The sequence below is a fragment of the Cherax quadricarinatus genome, chromosome 2 (genome assembly GCF_038502225.1).
Source record: "Cherax quadricarinatus isolate ZL_2023a chromosome 2, ASM3850222v1, whole genome shotgun sequence".
NCBI classification, from domain to species: Eukaryota; Metazoa; Arthropoda; class Malacostraca; order Decapoda; family Parastacidae; genus Cherax; species Cherax quadricarinatus.
In genome coordinates, this window is record NC_091293.1 from 60,340,262 (window position 1) to 60,359,530 (window position 19,269).

Consider the following 19,269-nt stretch of genomic DNA (forward strand, 5'->3'; position numbering starts at 1 on the left):
CATTAATACTTTTTTTTTGGCCTAATTCCAAACTGACAGGGGTTAAGTATGTTGTGGGATACTAAGTAAGAAGAAACTTGTTTGTGAATAATTTTTTCAAAGATTTTAGATAGCAGGATTTTAAAACACAACTACCACTGAGAGCCCTTTTACTTATGGATAATCCTCCTGTTCACCCTCCAAGCTTGGAAAACGAGTTGCTGGAAGAGTTCATTTTTATAACTGTAAAGTTCTTGCCTCCTAACAACACTTTTCTCATCCAGTCCATGGGCCAGCAGGTCATTTCTAATTTCAAGAAACTCTACATCACAACACTTTTTGAAAGGTGCTTTGATATCATTTTACAAACAAATTTAACCCTCAGTGAGTTCTGGAAGGACCATTTCAATATCCTTACCAGCTTGAGGTTTGCAGACAAAGCCTGGAGGAATGGTCCTGGAAGAAACTGTGGCCTGACTTTGTGGCAGCCAGGGGTTTTGAAGGCTCTAAAGATGAGCCTGAGCTGGTAGAGAAAGCCACTATCATCCTGGGGCATTTCAGGCAGACTAATCCTAGTACATAACTACTTAAATCTAGACAAGATAAGAATGGTTAACTTTTATTAAAATCTTTATTTAACCTTAATACTAATGCGAGGTAGTCAAGGTGGAGGTTTATAAGAATAATCTCCAAGTCGCACATAAAAACAATATTACAATTAATGGTTCAAGCAGTAATATTTCATGGTTTGGCAGATGTTTAATAGACTAAAGGTCATATAATATACTATTAAGTTAAGTCTGCCCAAAATGCCTTGGCACGATAGTGGCTCCTCTTCTTCTTATGACCAGAGTCTTTGGTAAGATGGGTAAGGAAGAAGGATCGGTAAGGATAGAAATATTGGAAAAGGGTGGGAGGGGGGAGAGAGGTAGGATATAAAAGGTAAGTGGCCCAACCACTTTGGTGCAATTTAAAAAGTGTATGTGAAATAATAAAATATTCTTGAAGGAGTATAATACTAACCCATCAGAGTCACATAGATATAACAGATATATAAGTACATGACTCTGAATCGGTAGTAGATATACAAGTTGCAATTCCTTTTTTTTTTTTTTTTTTTTTGTGATTGCACAACGAATATTTAAACGACAATCAAGGCGATAATTGTCTGGACAGTTCATACAGAATTACTTGACACGTTAGCTTCTTACAAGGTGGTGTCCCGCCATAGTAAATGTAGCATAATTTTAACAGTAGAATATTATACAAGATATCTCCCTAATTGGAGGCGATGATTTTCTTAGTAGACATAGGAGGGTTCTGGTGTCACTCAATCATCTTCATCTACAGGGAGGTTGCTCAAGATCATTGGTCGATGGTAATCGTCTTTATGGATGAAGTGATGCACCCTCTGTGGGAGAGTCATTTTTTGGGTCCTGTGAGGAGGAGTATTAATGATATAATCAGTGGTATTTTCAACTTGGAGAGGATGTTCTCTATCTGGCATGTAGAGTTCTTGCATTGCATAGAGTTGTTTCTTCTTCAGGGTATCAAGGCATACATTTAGGGCAGTAATATCCTGTTGTACATGTAAATCTGCCATTTTAACTCTGTCTCTCCTCCTGGTACCCGTAATAAAGCAGAGAGCTCTATTCTGGACCCGTTGCAACTTTAGCATGTTGGTCTTTGTTGTTAAGGACATTGGGACACATGGGTATTTGAGTGTTGGTCTTATCATTTTATACAGATGTTTTTTGACATATGTAGGGGCTTGATTAAATCTAAAAAGACTGCTAAGATCGGCTTTGGCTATGTTTATCTTTTTATTGACGCGAGATGTTGAGTGGAGCAGCCTGTCTATTTCATATCCCAAGATCTTGTTAGGATTTCTAATTGCTACAGGTGTTCCTCTTATGGAGATACCCCCCTTATCTTCGATGGTTGATGCAAAACATCCTATCGTGCTAACCAGGACTTTGTCAGGGTTGGTTGTAATTTTCCATTTCTTTTCCCAATTGGATGTTCGACACAGTTCAATATTCATTTTTTCTATGACTCTTTCAAACTTGTATTTTCCTGTTACAGGAGTTGATGAGACAACATGGATGACATCATCTGCAAATTGTGTTATAATTGTATCATTAAACTCTGGTTGAGGAAGATCATTCACATAAATATTGATTAGAACTGGACTAAGACAAGAACCTTCTGGGACACCAGCTGTCAGTATAAAAGGCTCTGTTGACCTGCCATGAAAGGTAGGAATGATTTTTCTTTGAGTTAGGAAGTTACATAAAAATTTGAGAAATGTCCAGTTATGATCAGGTAGGTCAATAAGTTTGTGTAACTTTCGTTTTTCCTTTTGGGCCACCCCGCCTCGGTGGGATACGGCCGGTGTGTTGAAAGAAAGAAAGAAGAAAGATAAGACCATCATGCCATAAGCTATCAAAAGCTTTATGAACATCTCTGGTGGCAATTAGGGCAAGATTGCCCTGAAGTTTCAGACTCGCTACAGTATCATAAATAATATTTATTGCATGATGGGTACCTCTATGTGTCCTAAAGCCAAACTGTTTTTCAGTAAAAAGGTGGTTAAACTCCATATAGTAGTTCAGTCTATTGGAAATGATCTTCTCAAGAACTTTCCCAGTGACTTCAAGTAAAGATATAGGTCTATAGTTCCCTGGTTGATATATGTCTTTATTGGGTTTAGCCAGAAAGATCATCTTAGCAGTCTTAAAAACCACTGGGAAATGTCCGGAGGCCAAGATGGCATTAAAGATATTAACCAAAGACTGTTTACAATTTCTGGGTAGGAACTTTATTTGTTTCATTGTTATTCCAGAGAGACCAGGGGCTCTATTTCACATTCTTCCAATAACTTGACTCATCTCAAGTAGTGTGATAGGTCTAGTAAGCGGGTGGGTCTCTTCAAGAGTTGATGTATCGATGATAGGTAGTGGTTGTAGATCAGCTAAGTTCTCATCTCTCCATTCACTAACCAACTGATAGTGATTATTATTAAATCGACGACTGTTATTGTGGGAGAGAATTTTCTCCCATACATCACCCATCAAATTAGCTTGGTCCTGTGGATCATCAAGTTTAATCTCAACCTCTTCTTCATCATCATCATCAGTGAAGGTATGAATTAGGTAGGTAGGAGCCTTGTGCTTTGCACCTAAAAGTTGCCGAATCTTACTCCAAAATTTTTCAGGCTCTCGTTTGTACTGATTAGCTTTTAGAACTAGCAATTTCCATAAGTCACATTTGTGATGACTAATCATGTTAATTAATTCTTACCTCAATCTATACAATGTAGCTACTGGTGGTTGCCACATTTGAAGATGCCTTCGAAATTCTGTTTGATAATTTCTCATACTGTCTCTAATTTCCCTCATAGGTTTATACTGTTGGTAGATCTTGGTGGAAGCTAATTGGCAAGTTGCATTAGTAGCATCAATTATTCGATTGTGAAGGGACCAGATCACATCGTCAACTGCATTGTAAGGTAGATTTTCCAACGACACAATTTCATCTTCACCCAGAAATGCCATGAAGGGGTCAACTCCTAGGGTGTTGAGATTGGGTTTAGGAGGTACAGGTATTCTAAATGGAGAAGTTTTTAGTTGTATTATAACAGGGATATGGTCAGATCCTACGTTTCCACCAGGAGAGATACGAAAATGAAAGAGGTTACAGTCTCTGTTTGTCAGGACTATATCTGGTGTCCCTGGATGAGGACCAATATACGATTTAAAGAATGGGCCTTGAAATGACAAGTTTCTGGCTGTTATGATATTAAATAGTTGTTTTCCTTTCAAGTCACCCAGTGGATGATAGTGGCTCTCTTTGTTCCAATCAAATTATGAAATGCAAACACACATTGTAACCTTAGCAAAGAAATTATTTTTTTATTATTATTTAATAGTCTATGTCTGATTCTTAACCATTTCAGGGTTTCAGCCATACTAGTACGGCTTACGCCACAGGGTTTTGATGTACTAGTACGCCTAAATTCTAGTGCCCTCAAATCTAGTGAGAAAGCTGGTAGGCCTACATATGAAAGAATGAGTATGTGGTCAGTGTGCGCAGTATAAAAAAAAAAATCCTGCAGCACACAGTGCGTAATGAGAAAAAAAAAACTTTGATCGTGTTTTTGGATTAAAACAGCAAATTTGCACTGTATTTTTGTAGGGTATTTATTGTTGTATTCTAGTTTTCCTGGTCTCATTTATAGAATGGAAGACATATTACAGAAATTGAGATGATTTTGACTGGTTTTTCAATGAAAAGTACCTTGAAATTGTGCTCAAAGTAGCAGAAATGTTCGATTTTTACCAAAGTTCAAAAGTAAACAAATCATGCCAAGCGTCCAATACACATCAACTGATGAGTCTAATATTCTTTCACAAGTGCGCTGATATTATTTATACCATTTCTACACTAATGCAGTAGTCTGCATAACAATAAATCTATTTTTTGTAAGAATAAAAATCCAAAGTGGAAAGTCAAAGAAATATAAGAGGGGCCTGAGGATGTGACTAACGAACAGAGAACTTGTTATTTTAGTGCCAGGAATGTCTTTCTTGTTTATTCTGGACCCTATTCGGAAATTGGCATCTTTTGAAATTTGTGTGAAATTGGCAAAATTGCAAAATTCTGACCACTTTATTGGATAGTTGAAATCGGTAAATGGGTGGTTTCTTGTACTCATTCGATAGAAAAAACGGAGTTCTAGTGAAGTAGTTATGATTTTTGTCAACTAGTACACTGGAATTGGCCGAAAATAGGGCTCAAAGCGGGCAAAATCGCCGATGCGTAAACATCGTTGAGACCGCTAACTTTGCAAGAGCATAATTTCGTAAGTTTTCCATGAAATTTCATACTTTTGGTGTCATTATGATCGGGAAAAGATTCTCTATCTTTTCACAAGAAAAAATAATTTTTTTTTAAATTTGGCGACCCTGAGAACAAGTCTCGGAGGGAGCCTGGGGACCCTGAAAGGGTTAAGTAGTCTTTAAGCATGAGGATTAGTTTGTGCCCACTAATGTTTCATTACATGTAAACTGCTGAAGAATTCAGACACTTATGCAACATGTGGGAATCTTTATTGAAGAAACGTTATGCCACAAATCTTTATTGAAGAAACGTTACGCCACACAGTGGCTTCATCAGTCCAATACAAAGCAGGAAAGTATAAGGAGAAGAGGAGTTTGAAGTAATCAGTCCCTCAGCCTGGAATTTATGTGTTCAGTCCATTACTCTTATATGAAGTACAGCATGGGGCCAGAGAGGTGGCTTATATACTGTAGTCAGGTGAGTCGAAGCAGGAGGAGGTGGAATCACAGTGGTATCATCCATTAGTGTAAGTAGGTCTTCATCCAAAGGTTGGACAAGTGTTGAAGAAGCCTTTGTATCAAGATCCCATGATGTTGCAGTGTCAGACAGATGTGATGAATAGTTTTGAAAATTGACAAGTTGAAGAATTGAGACACTTATGCAACATATAGACAAAGACCTACTTATACTAGTGGATGGTCCCACTGTGATCCCGCCGCATCTTGCTTTGACTCACTTGACTGCAGTATATAAGCCACCTCTCTGGTCCCATGCTGTACTTCCTACAAGAGTAATGGACTGAACACATCGATTCCAGGCTGAGGGACTGATTACCTCAAACTCCTCCTCTCCTTACACTTTCCTGCTGCGTATTGGACTGATGAAGCCACTGTGTGGCGAAACATTTCTTCAATAAAGATTCCCATATGTTGCAAAAGTGTCTCAATTCTTCAACTTGTCAGTTTTCAAAACAATTCATCACACATACAAACTGCATTATTTTTGTACCACAAAGAAATAAAAAGTTGTATTTGTATACAGTACATATCAATGAGTTACTAATGACAAAAGATTATATGAAGACCATATCATACTACTGTATCTGGTGTACTATACTCACTTATCAAATGGAAGACGTAGGTGGGGGAAAGCATACATAGTTCCAGGAACCCCAAACATGATGGGGCACCCGCCTGTGTATGGTTCATCAGCCCAAATTTTCTCTGCGTAATTCACAAAGTCTAAAGCTTCACTGCCCAGTGCTAAGGCCAGGCTATGAATCACAGCTGTTTTCCTCTCCATCTCCTAAATGTAGGAACCTTATTGAAGCATCAACCAATATTACCCATGACATTTTGCACAATTTATTTATTGTAAGTTATTATCAGTACAGTATTACTGCCATTAATTTTTTATGCATATTGCATTTTGGTTTATGTGAGTATGTACCTGAAAGTTTCAAATCAGAAAAAGCAACCCTTACCGTCTTATTATGCCACTCCACACCTTGTCGGCCTGCAATGAAGCCAACAATTGCAGGGGTGCCATTGTTGGTGGTGGCATCAAAGCAGGCACTGAGTGGCCCTCGGCTCACACCAGCTACCTCAGTCTCACCACCGTTGCTTACAATTTCCCCAGAGTATCCATTTTCTTTCCAGAAAGCCTAGGTGATGATAGTTTCTCTCAAAATAATGTCAACTATATTGAACATAAATATAACATTTTAGGTTGTATTGTACTATAAATTAAAAGGTTCAATGTAGCTTTATGAGATTACAGCTGTGCATTGGGAATATAATACAGTGTATATACTTAACCCTTTGACTGTCGCAACCCCCAATCCTGAGGTGTCTCCTGGTGTCGCAAAATTTAAAAAAAAAAAAAAAATTATTTTTTTCTTATGAAATAATAAGAGAACCTTTTACCGATTGTAAAGACACAAAAAAATGAAATTTGATGGAAAACTGACGGAATTACGCTCTCGCAAAGTTAGCGACCTTGGCAATATTTACAAATCGGCAATTTCGCCCACTTTGAGCCCTATTTTCGGCTAATTCCATTATTCCAGTCAACCAAACTCATAGCTATTTCTTCAGAACTCCATTTTTTCCATCGATTGAGTACAAGAAACTGCTCATTTACCGATTTCAACTACCCAATAACATGATCAGAAATTTTCAATTTGGCCAATTTCACGAAAATTAAAAAATATGACAATTTCAAAATAAGGACCAGAATGAACAATGCAGACATTCCTGGCTCTAAAATAACATTTTCTTTGTTCATCAGTCATGTCTCCAGGCCCCTGTGATATTACTCTTGCTTTTTATTTTGAAATTTTATTCAAACAAAAAATAGAAGATTTACTGTTATGCAGACTACTGCAATACTGCAATAATTGTAAAAATTACATCAACCCATTCATGACTGCATATTAGAATGGCTATTTGGACATTTATTGGACAATGACATCATTTGTTTACTTTTGAACATCGGCAAAAATCAAACATTTCCCGTACTTTGTGCTCCATTTCCAGGCTCTTTTTATAGTAAAATTAATCAAAATCACCTCTATTTCTATAATATAGTTTCCATTCTATCAAATGAGACCAAGAAAACGAGAATACAACCACAAATACTATACGAAAATAGACCACAAAGTCGGCATTTTATTTAAAAAAAAAAACGGTCGGAGTTTCTTTTTTCTCATTGTGCACTGCATGCTCCAGGATTTTTTTTATATGGTGCACACTGACCACACAGACCCATTCTCTCACATGTGGGCCTACCAGCTTTCTCCTGCCTGATTTGAAGCCGCTAGAATTTACGAGTACAGTGGACCCCCGGTTAACGATATTTTTTCACTCCAGAAGTATGTTCAGGTGCCAGTACTGACCGAATTTGTTCCCATAAGGAATATTGTGAAGTAGATTAGTCCATTTCAGACCCCCAAACATACACGTACAAACGCACTTACATAATTGGTCGCATTCAGAGGTAATCATTATGCGGGGGTCCACTGTATATATACGTCAAACACGGTACCTCATAAACGTATATATACGGCCGCGACAGTCAAAGGATTAAACATAGGTAAATCTTCCTATTATTATTTACCAAAATTATGCATGATGAATATCGAAGTACTATACATACAGTATTGCTGTCAGAAATTCTTCAGTGGATTTCATTTATTTTATTTTGTCTTTGTCAATTTTGTCATTGGTATATTTTTTTTTTTTGACCATAAGTAAAACCATGGCCATCTGTCACATACGTAATACTGTATCCTAAATATTTACATTGCCTCTTTTGGTACTAAATATTTAAGGTGTTATTTCTACAATCCAATCCCAGGCAACACCCCACCCCACTCTTCATAGATCTAAACTTACTCACTGCTCAGAACATCCACACTTACTACTGTGCACCCTACATTTACAGAACATTAAATTCCAACATTAACCCTGATCATTTCATCATTTACTGCACCAGAAAAATCACTAGGGATAGGATAGGCCTACACAGGACAATAAAAATGAGGTAACTAGAAACTACAGTAAAGAAACACTTGTACATAGGCTACACAATTGTGATTGGACAGTGATAACAAGTTGCATGGATGTAAATGATACCTGGGAAAAATTCAAAACAATGTTCACTACCATCCTCGATAACACTGCACCAGTTAAAGTGGTTAGAATTAAACAGAGAACTGAACCCTGGATGACTACTGAGATATTAGATAATTTGAAATTCAAAAACTGAAGAGTATAAGCATAACCCCAGAAAGCTCTGGCAACAACTAAAACAGTTGGGGTATAGCCATAAACCAGTAGATAGGTCTAACATAGTACTCACTATTGATAACGAGGTATGCCACGAAACAACTAAGGAGGCAAATTATTTTAATTCCTAAATCAAATCTTATCTGGAGAGGGTTTCGGGGGTCAACGCCCCCGTGGCCCAATCTGAGACCAGGCCTCATCGTGGATCAGGGTCTGATCAACCAGGCTGTTACTGCTGGCTGGACGCAAGCTGACGTACGAACCACAGCCCGGTTGGTCAGGTACTGACTTTAGGTGCCTGTCCAATGCCTTCTTGAAGACAGCCAGGGGTCTACTGGTAATCCCCCTTATGTATGCTGTGAGGCAATTGAACAGTCTTGGGCCCCGGACACTTATTGTGTTGTCTCTCAGTGTACTCGTGGCGCCCCTGCTTTTCATTGGGTGAATGTTGCATCTCCTGCCAAATCTTTTGCTTTCATATGGAGTGATTTTCGTATGCAGGTTTGGTACCAATCCCTCCAGGACCTTCCAAGTGTATATTATCGTGCATCTCACTCACCTGCGTTCGAGGGAATACAGATCAAGGACCTTCAACCATTCCCAGTAGTTTAGGTGCCTTATCGCACTTATGTGTGCCGTGAAAGTTATCTGCACACTCTCCGGGTCTGCAATGTTGCCAGCCTTGAAGGGGGCCATTAGTGTACAGCAGTATTCCAGCCTAGAGAGCACAAGTGATTTGCAGAGAATCACCATGAGCTTGGTGTCCCTAGTTTTGAAGGTTCTCATTATTCATCCTATCATTTTCCTAGCGGATGAGGTAGATACGTACATTGTTGTGGTCTTTGAAGGCGAGATCCACTCACATTATCACTCCCAGGTCCTTCACGTTACTTTTCCGCTCTATTGTATGATTAGAATTTGTCGTGTACCCTAACACATTTTTAATTTTTCAAGTTTTCCAAATCTGAGTAGTTGAAATTTCTCCTCGTTGAACTTCATATTGTTATGAGTGGCCCATTCGAAGATTTGGTTGATGTCCACTTGGAGTCTCGCAGTGTCTTCAACTGAGGTCACTGCCATGGTGATCCGGGTGTCATCCGCAAAGGAAGACACGGAGCTATGGCTTACATCTCTGTCTATGTCAGAAATGAGGATGAAGAATAGAATGGAAGTGAGTACTGTGCCTTGTGGAACAGAGCTTTTTACCATGGCTCCCTGGGACTTTACTCTGTTTACTATTACATCTACCAACTTTTCCTGTTATTCCTTTATCCCGCATTTTGTGTGCTATTACACCATGGTCACACTTGTCGAAAGCTTTTGCAAGTCTGTGTATACTACATCTGTATTTTGTTCATCCTCTACAGCATCCAGGACCTTGTCATAGTGGTCCAGTAGCTGGGACAGGCAGGAGCGACCTCCTCTAAACCCGTGTTGCCCTGGGTTGTGTAACTGATGGATATCTAGGTGGTTGGCTATCTTGCTTTGTACTACACATCTGTTGCATCAACACTAGTAAGTAAATTACCAGTTGCATCAAATACCTTTCACACAGACTCTGATAAGTTTCAAACATAATATACCAATAAACAGTTGTCAACTAGTAAGTGTGTCTCAGGACTTTATTCAAAAAGAACTAAGCAGGTTAAACCCAACTAAGAGCACTGGCCCTGATAACATCCCGTCTAAGTTCCTAAAAGACGGTGCTTCTGTACTGTCAGTCCCTACTGCTCACATAATAAATTTGTCCATCACCACTAATACCATACTGGAGGGGTTCAAGGAGGACAGAGTCACTCCTCTCTTCAAGAAAAATAGTAGGTCTGATGTAAGCAACTATAGGCCTATTAGTACACTCAGTGTAATATTCAAAATTCTAGAGAGGGCAGTGTACTGTCAAGTAGTTAAGTAACTTAATGATAACAATATTCTCCATAGCTATCAATCAAGCTTCAGAAGATCTTACTCAACCGACACCTTCCTAATTAATCTGATGGATTACATGAGAACTGAAATGTCACTGGGGAACCTCATAAGTATGGTAACCTTAGACCTGCAAAAGGCCTTTGATACTGTCAACCACAATATATTATGTAAGAAACTTCAAGCTATCAGTATAGGTTCTGTAGACTGGTTTAAGTCCTACCTTAGCAACAGGAGACAAATTGTCAAAATCAACAAAACGGAATCAGAACTCCTGCCGATAGCATGTGGAGTTCCCCAAGGTAGTATTCTGGGTCCCTTATTATTCCTTTGCTATGTTAACGACATGCCTATCAGTGTCAAGTGCAAACTCCTACTGTATGCAGATAACAGTGCTCTGTTAGTGTCAGGTAAAGACCCACAAGCTATAGCTAATGTATTAACACTAGAACTGGAGTCCTGCAGCAAATGGTTAGTAGACAACAAACTATCATTACACCTTGGGAAAACTGAAGCCATTCTCTTTGGCACAAAACATAAACTGAGAAGGGTAAATAATTTTAATGTCCAGTGTAATGGGGAACCCATCACTTCAGTTTCCTCAGTAAGATATCTGGGAATCCCCTTTGACCCATGCATGTCAGAAAAATTGATAGGGAACAGTGTAGTAAAGAAAGTGTAGTAAAGCACAGTGTCTACCTACTGAGGCTCACAGGACCCTATGTCTAGCCCTTATACAATGTTATATGGACTACGCTTGCTCTTCATGGTACTCTGCCTTGACAAAAAAAAACAACTGAAAGACAGACTGCAAATCACCCAGAACAAAATGGTAAGAGTCATCATGGACCTGGGTCCAATAGAGCATGTAAGCCAGGATGAATTACAGCAAATGGATATGCTAAATGTTGAAGACAGAGTAAAACAACTGAAGCTAAATTAAGTTTATAAAATTGCTCACAAACAGTGTCCAGAATATTTTGCTGCCAATTTTGTCAAGGCTGGGAACCAAGGCAATTATAGTACTATGGGGAGAGAGCACAACTTTGCAGTACCCACAGTCAGTGGCCAGGCTTCAAACACCTTTTATTGTACAGCAATAAAGGAATGGACCATACTGCCCGCACATGACAAAGCCAGTCATAGCATGAACCAGTTCAAGAAGAGAGCCAAAAGGTGTCTGATGAATGTAGCTACAGAAAGGGAGGGGAATGATTTTTTATTTTTATAACTAACACACGTTTAATTTTACCTTATTCCTAGTACTAATAACCCTTGTATTGTAGATAGTCTTAATGACCCTCGTGTAGTAGATAGCCTTAATAGTATGATAATAAGATACTACCTCCTTTATAGAATAATAATAATAATAATAATAAGATATTATCACCTTTATATTATAATAATAAGTTAAAAAGACCTCAATGGAAATAAGTCACTCTGTCTGACTTTCGGGTTATCCTAGGTACTTTACACATATGCTGCTATGTATGATAATCTATGTAATTGTATTTGTGTATACCTGAACTTACTTACTTACGTACCTACTTGACCTAAAACACTTTCTTGATAGTTGCGACAGGACCCACAGACACAAACATCTTTATGACATTCCCCATGTCTGGCTAAACCTATACAAAACTTCAATGTGCATAAAAGGGCCTAAAATCTGGAACACCCTACCTGAAAACTCTAGAACTGCAGACACATTCATCACCTTCAAAACTACCGTTAGAAAACATCTTATCTCCCTGACACCCCACCATCGGCTAACTACATGAAAACCACCTATTCTCTTGCAGCATACACACACAAAAAAAACCTAGACCTCCCCTCAATATCTGTGATTCCCCACAATTCACACCTACACCCACCCAATTGACTATAAACACAGAAATACGTAATACAACTATTACCTAATGAATCTTAACTAGTCCTAAGTTTGCCTGTGATACTCCAGTTAGGAGCTTCAATAGAAACTATGTATTGTACCAAAACAAAACCATTCACATTGCTAAATTTACGAACTGTAATGCAGTTACTAAGCCTTAATACCAATATGGTCCATAATCTGTACCAATGTAGAGTTTTGAATTAATCTTAGTCTGCCCGAAATGCCTAGTCATGCTAGGTGTGATAGTGACCCTCTCTGTAATTAGTTTTATATAATATGTAAACCACACAATATCCTATAATATGTAAACCCCACATTGTAGTCTTTATAGAGAATAAACTTGATATGATTTGATTTGATACACTAACATAGCAATACATTCATACCTTTTCGTAAATTACTATAAATTTAGTGAGATGGCCAATTGGTAGGTTTTCACATATCAGTTGTTTGTATGGAGGAAAACATGGGTCAAACTTCATATTTATCAGCATATTTGGAGGGACTGCCAAGATCACCCTCTTAGCTGTGAAAGTTTTCTTCTCTTCTGTAGTTACCACCACACAGTCTTCCATCTGTTTCACATCATGCACTGGGTGCTTCAGCAACACTTTTTCTTTCCCAATCTTTTCTACCAAGAGTTCAGATATTTGCTGTGTTCCTCCCTATAGAAAAACAATATTATGGTAAGTTAGTTACAAATATAAAAATGGGCTTCTTTGTTTTTTCTATAAAACAATCAAGAAATGTTGTCAAATGGGATAAGACAATACATCTCCAATGTTCATGAACATTATATTTCTAGTCATTCAAGTAATCTTTAGCAAGAAGAGAATGAAATAATATTTTTTTGTAAATACCATTTGAGAAGGTTGATATATTTTTTCATTAAGCAGTTGATATGTTTTACAAAAGGTCATGCTTTTTTTTTTAACTACACCAGCCATCTTCTACCAAGGTAGTGCAACTTAAAAAAAGAAGGAGTATTTACCATCATTCATTAAATATTTGTTCTGCTTGAAGTGTGCAGACATCATACTTCAAATGAACATTCAAACTGCAACATCCCCACCCCTTCCAAGTGTTGGCACTATATTTTCAGCTTCCAGGAGTCAAGTTTGGCTAACTTTCTATGAATCTTTTCATGAACACTACCTCACTTATACTCCAACAGAACATCAAATCTTTCCACTTGTCTCTACACACACTACTCTAATGTGCTCGTATATGCCTACTGGCAAACCATTTCACTCTCCCTCTTACCTTTTCTTAGACAATCAAAGATATGGTACTATGTTCCACAATCAGCTCTCCTTGCACTGTATCAATGACTCATCTACCCTTATCTCACATATGGAATTTGTGCATGGGGATCAACAACATTAAATCACCTGAGGCCACTAATAACCCAGCAAATGGCTGCAATCAGAATAACAAATTCTCACTCCTGACAGCATACTCCACCTTTATTCAAGTCTAAATCTGCTCACCATAAAGAACATCCACACTTATTAATGTGCCTACTACGTACATAGAACAATACACGCAAACATAAACCCTCCACTCAAACTTCTCCTCACCAACCTTAACAGGATACACAATCATAACACTAAGACACAGATTTCTTTTTGATGTACCCTGTGTCCATATCACACTGTGTAAAAACTATGCACATAAAGGGCCCCAAAATTTGGAATTCATTACCAAAAAATACTAAAGTAACCTGGTCTGAAAATCAATTTAAGACTCTTCTGAAAAACCACTTACTCGCTCTGGACTAAATAGTCGATACTCAATATTTAACTTTACCAATAAATCCCCCATTTACTTAACCCCTAAACGGTCCAAACGTAGCACCTCAAACATATATATACGTTTTAATTTTTCTGCCTCCAAATTTGGCACGATTGGCCTGAGATGCCTGGTGAGCACAGAATGGGTCATAACACTCGGTGTGCACAGTATTAAAAAATATCTGGGACCACTTAGTATCTTGTGGGAGCGCCAGTTAAATAGAGCCCCAGCTAGCGCAAACAGTGCGGCAAACACCAAGGATTCACTGATGTAATGTCATATTAACACTCCTCTTTTAAGAGGAAAGTGATGTTAACAACAAGTTTAGGGTCTGTCAGTGTCTCTGTCTATCTGTGTCTGTCTCTGTCTATCTGTCTCTGTCTATCTGTCTGTCTGTCTGTCTGTCTGTGTCTGTCTCTGTCTCTGTCTATCTCTTTCAATCTGTCTCTGTCTCACAGGTACACATAAATACAAGTATACGTAGTATAAATTACCTAGGATAAACCAAAAAATCCAGACAAAGTGCTATACTCAGCTTGAAGATGTGAATAAACGTGATGATGCAGTCTTGTGGCTCTCTCTGAGACAGAGAGCTAGATGGTTAGACAGACAGGGAGCTTAACAGACAGACATGTTTGTGTACCAGAGAAAACAAAGGGAGGGCGATGCTCATCAAATGTCACTTCCAATCTTTTCATATCTGCTGCACCCTCCCCAACCCTCGTGTATGCTCATCAAATGTCAGCTCTTATCAGATGTTATCTCATCTTATCATGTCACTGTCAGGGGTGGACTTTGTTTTTCATGCTTCAAGAGAACTCATTATTACCCCCCCCCCTCATCATCATCATCAATCCATCATCATCATCATCAATCCATCATCATCATCATCAATCCATCATCATCATCATCAATCCATCATCATCATCATCAATCCATCATCATCATCATCAATCCATCATCATCATCATCAATCATCATCATCATCAATCATCATACTCCCTGTTCAGTACATCCACACTTACTACTGTGCAATCTACATCTACAGGACTTTAAATTCCAATATTAACCTTGACCTAAAATGCTTTCTTGATAGTTGTGACAGAACCCACAGGCATAACACCAGACACAAACATCTCTATGACATTCCCCATGTCCGACTAAACCTTTACAAAAATTCAATGTATGTCAAAGGCCCTAAAATCTGGAACACCCTACCTGAAAATTCTAAAACTGCAGACACATTCATCACCTTCAAAACTACCATCAGAAAACATCTTACCTTCCTGATACACCCCGTCAACTAACTACACGAATACCACCTGGTGGTTCACACTTACACTCACTCACCCATTTGACCATAAACAGAAATATCAATCTCAATCTCAAAATAATGAATCTTAACTAGTCATAAGTTGGCCTGTGATACTCCAATACTGAAACTATGTATAGTGCCAAAACAAAAGCATTCACATTGCTAAACTCACAACTAGTATTTAGTCACTTAGCCATAATACCAACTTACCTCATAATTTTGTAATATTTTAAACTTAAGATTTAATCTAAGTCTGCCCGAAATGCCTAGCCATGCTAGGTGTTCTAGTGATACACTCTGTAATTATTATTTTACTACATGTAAACCACACAATAACCAAATTCTGTAAACCCAGCATTGTAATCCTTATAGATAATAAACTTTGAATCAATCAATCATCATCAATCATCAATTAATCATCATCAATAATCAATCATCAATATCATCATCAATCATCATTATCAATCAATATCATCATCAATATCATCATCAATATCACCATCATCAATATCATCAATCATCAATATCATCATCAATATCAATATCATCAATATCAATATCATCCTCAATATCAATATCATCAATATCATCATCATCATCAATATCAATATCATCATCAATATCATCATCAGTATCATCATCATCAATATCATCATCATCAATATCATCATCATCATCATCAATATCATCATCATCAATATCATCATCATCATCAATATCATCATCATCATCATGATCAATATCATCATCATCAATATCATCATCATCAATATCATCATCAATATCATCATCAATATCATCATCATCATCATCATCAATATCATCATCATCAATATCATCATCATCATCATCAATATCATCATCATCAATATCATCATCAATATCAATATCATCATCATCATCAATATCATCAATATCATCATCATCATCAATATCATCATCATCAATATCATCATCAATATCATCATCATCAATATCATCATCATCATCAATATCATCATCAATATCATCATCATCATCAATATCATCAACATCATCATCAATATCATCATCAATATCATCATCATCATCATCAATATCATCATCATCAATATCATCATCATCAATATCATCATCATCAATATCATCATCATCAATATCATCATCATCAATATCATCATCATCATCAATATCATCATCAATATCATCATCATCAATATCATCATCATCATCATCAATATCATCATCATCAATATCATCATCATCAATATCATCATCATCATCAATATCATCATCATCAATATCATCATCATCATCAATATCATCATCATCATCAATATCATCATCATCATCAATATCATCATCATCAATATCATCATCATCAATATCATCATCATCAATATCATCATCATCATCAATATCATCATCATCAATATCATCATCATCATCATCAATATCATCATCAATATCATCATCATCATCAATATCATCATCATCAATATCATCAATATCATCATCATCATCAATATCATCATCATCATCATCAATATCATCATCATCATCAATATTAAGGGTTATAGAGTGTTGCAATAATTAGTGACAATACTTGAGAAGCTTTCTTGTACATAAAAGCAGGCAAGTTGTTTATGTCTCCTGCCTTGTTTTTAAGGGTGTTTATAATGAGCGTAACTTCTATTGGGTTGGTTGGAGCTAGGAATAGCGTATTTGGGTAGGTACCTATGAGGTAGTCTGATGGACGGGTGTTTGCGCTTGGTATTTTGTTCACTAGATTGTTTCCTATTGTGGAGAAGAAAACATTGAGTCTGTTTGCCGTTTCAGTTGGTGTGAGTAGGGGTTCATCTAATTTTGTTAGTTTGATTGCTTTGTTTTTGGATAACTTTTTAGTTCCAAGAATTTCAGAATTCACAGAAACTTGGACAATCCTCCTATTAATCAAAGGTTTACTGTATAACTTTCATAGTCCCACTCTGTATTGCTTGAGTTTCGGGTGCAACAGGTCATGATACAGTTGACCATGACCTGTTGCACCTAAAATTTGAACATTATGGAGTCAAGAGACCACTCTCTCGATTACTTAAAATCTTATCTTAGCGATAGACACCAGTATGTATACACAAATGGCGTTACCTCCACTACATAACCTGTTCTTGTTGGAATTTCACAGGGTAGTGTCCTTGGGCCACTTCTCTTTCTCATTTACATCAATGACCTCCCAAATGCATCTAAACTCCTAAAACTCATTTTATTTGCAGATGACACTACTTATGTCTCTCTCACCCAAACCCAACTATACTAACAGATACTGTAAACGACGAACTGCTAAAAATATCAATTTGGGTGACGACCAATAAACCTACTCTCTATAAAGACAAAACCTACTTCATACTGTTTGGCAACAGAGCTTCAAATGTTCAGACAAACATATCAATAAATGGTTCCCCCATTTCAAGACACACACAGGGCAAATTTCTAGGTCTCCACCTTGATTGCTGTCTTAAATTTCAGACCCACATACCCACATTTCTGAGATACGGTACTACGTGTTCCAAACGGCACTTCTTTCTCTTTACCACTCTCTCATCTACCCTTACTTCACTATTGGTATTTGTGCATAGGGTTCAACCACAGCAAATCACCTTAAACCTTTAATAACCCAACAAAATTCAAATTCAAATTCAAAGTTGATTCTCTATAAGGATTACAATGCTGAGTTTACAGAATTTGGTTACTGTGTGGTTTACATGTTCAAATTACTAAATAAATAAAAAAATAAATAAAAAATACTAATTACAGAGGGGGCCACTAGAACACCTAGCATGGCTAGGCATTTCGGGCAGACTTAGATTAATTCTTAACTTTAAAATATTACAAATTATGAGGTAAGTTGGTATTATGGCTAAGTGACTAAATACTAGTTAGTGAGTTTAGCAATGTGAATGCTTTTCTTTTGGCACAATACATAGTTTCAGTATTAGAGTATAACAGGCCAACTTATGACTAGTTAGGATTCATTATTCTAAGATTGAGACTGATATTTCTGTTTATGGTCAAATGGGTGAGTGAGTTTAAGTGTGAACCACCAGGTGGTATTCGTGAAATTAGTTGACAGAGTGTATCAGGGAGATAAGATGTTTTCTAATGGTAGTTTTGAAGGTGATGAATGTGTCTGCAGTTCTAGAGTTTTCAGGTAGGGTGTTCCAGATTTTAGGGCCTTTGACATACATTGAATTTTTGTAAAGGTTTAGTCGGACACGGGGAATGTCATAGAGATGTTTGTGTCTGGTGTTATGCCTGTGGGTTCTGTCACAACTATCAAGAAAGCGCTTTAGGTCAAGGTTAATATTGGAATTTAAGGTCCTGTAGATGTAGATTGCACAGTAGTAAGTGTGGATGTACTGAACAGGAAGTTTAGATCTATGAAGAGTGGGGGGTGTGTTGCCAGGGATGGGATTTAGTGATTATTCTTACTGCAACTTTTTGTTGGGTTATTATTGGCTTTAGGTGTGTTGCTGCAGTTGATCCCCAAGCACAAATAGCATAGGTGAGGTATGGATAAATAAGTGAGTGGTATAGTGCGAGAAGGGCATTTTGCGGCACGTAGTATCGTATCTTGGAGAGGATCCCAACCGTTTTGGATACGTTTTTGGTTTTGTGTTGGATATGGGTGCTGAAATTCAGGTTGTTGTCGAGGTATAGGGCTAGGAATTTGCCCTCACTATGTCTGGCAATTAGAG

The 19,269-nt window shown here is 37.5% G+C and overlaps 1 protein-coding gene across 5 annotated transcripts in view; it reads right to left on the reverse strand.

Moving 5' to 3' along the window:
• LOC128701146 (probable flavin-containing monoamine oxidase A) overlaps positions 1-19,269 on the reverse strand; it is a 165,196-nt gene that overhangs the window by 38,300 nt on the left and 107,627 nt on the right. For all 5 annotated transcript variants that reach the window (XM_070088586.1, XM_070088600.1, XM_070088593.1 and 2 more), the window contains exons 7-9: positions 12,813-13,091; positions 6,305-6,484; positions 5,942-6,126 (exon numbers count right to left, since the gene is read on the reverse strand). In XM_070088586.1, the coding sequence (XP_069944687.1) occupies positions 5,942-6,126; positions 6,305-6,484; positions 12,813-13,091 (644 nt within the window). The remainder of the gene's footprint in view (positions 1-5,941; positions 6,127-6,304; positions 6,485-12,812; positions 13,092-19,269) is intronic.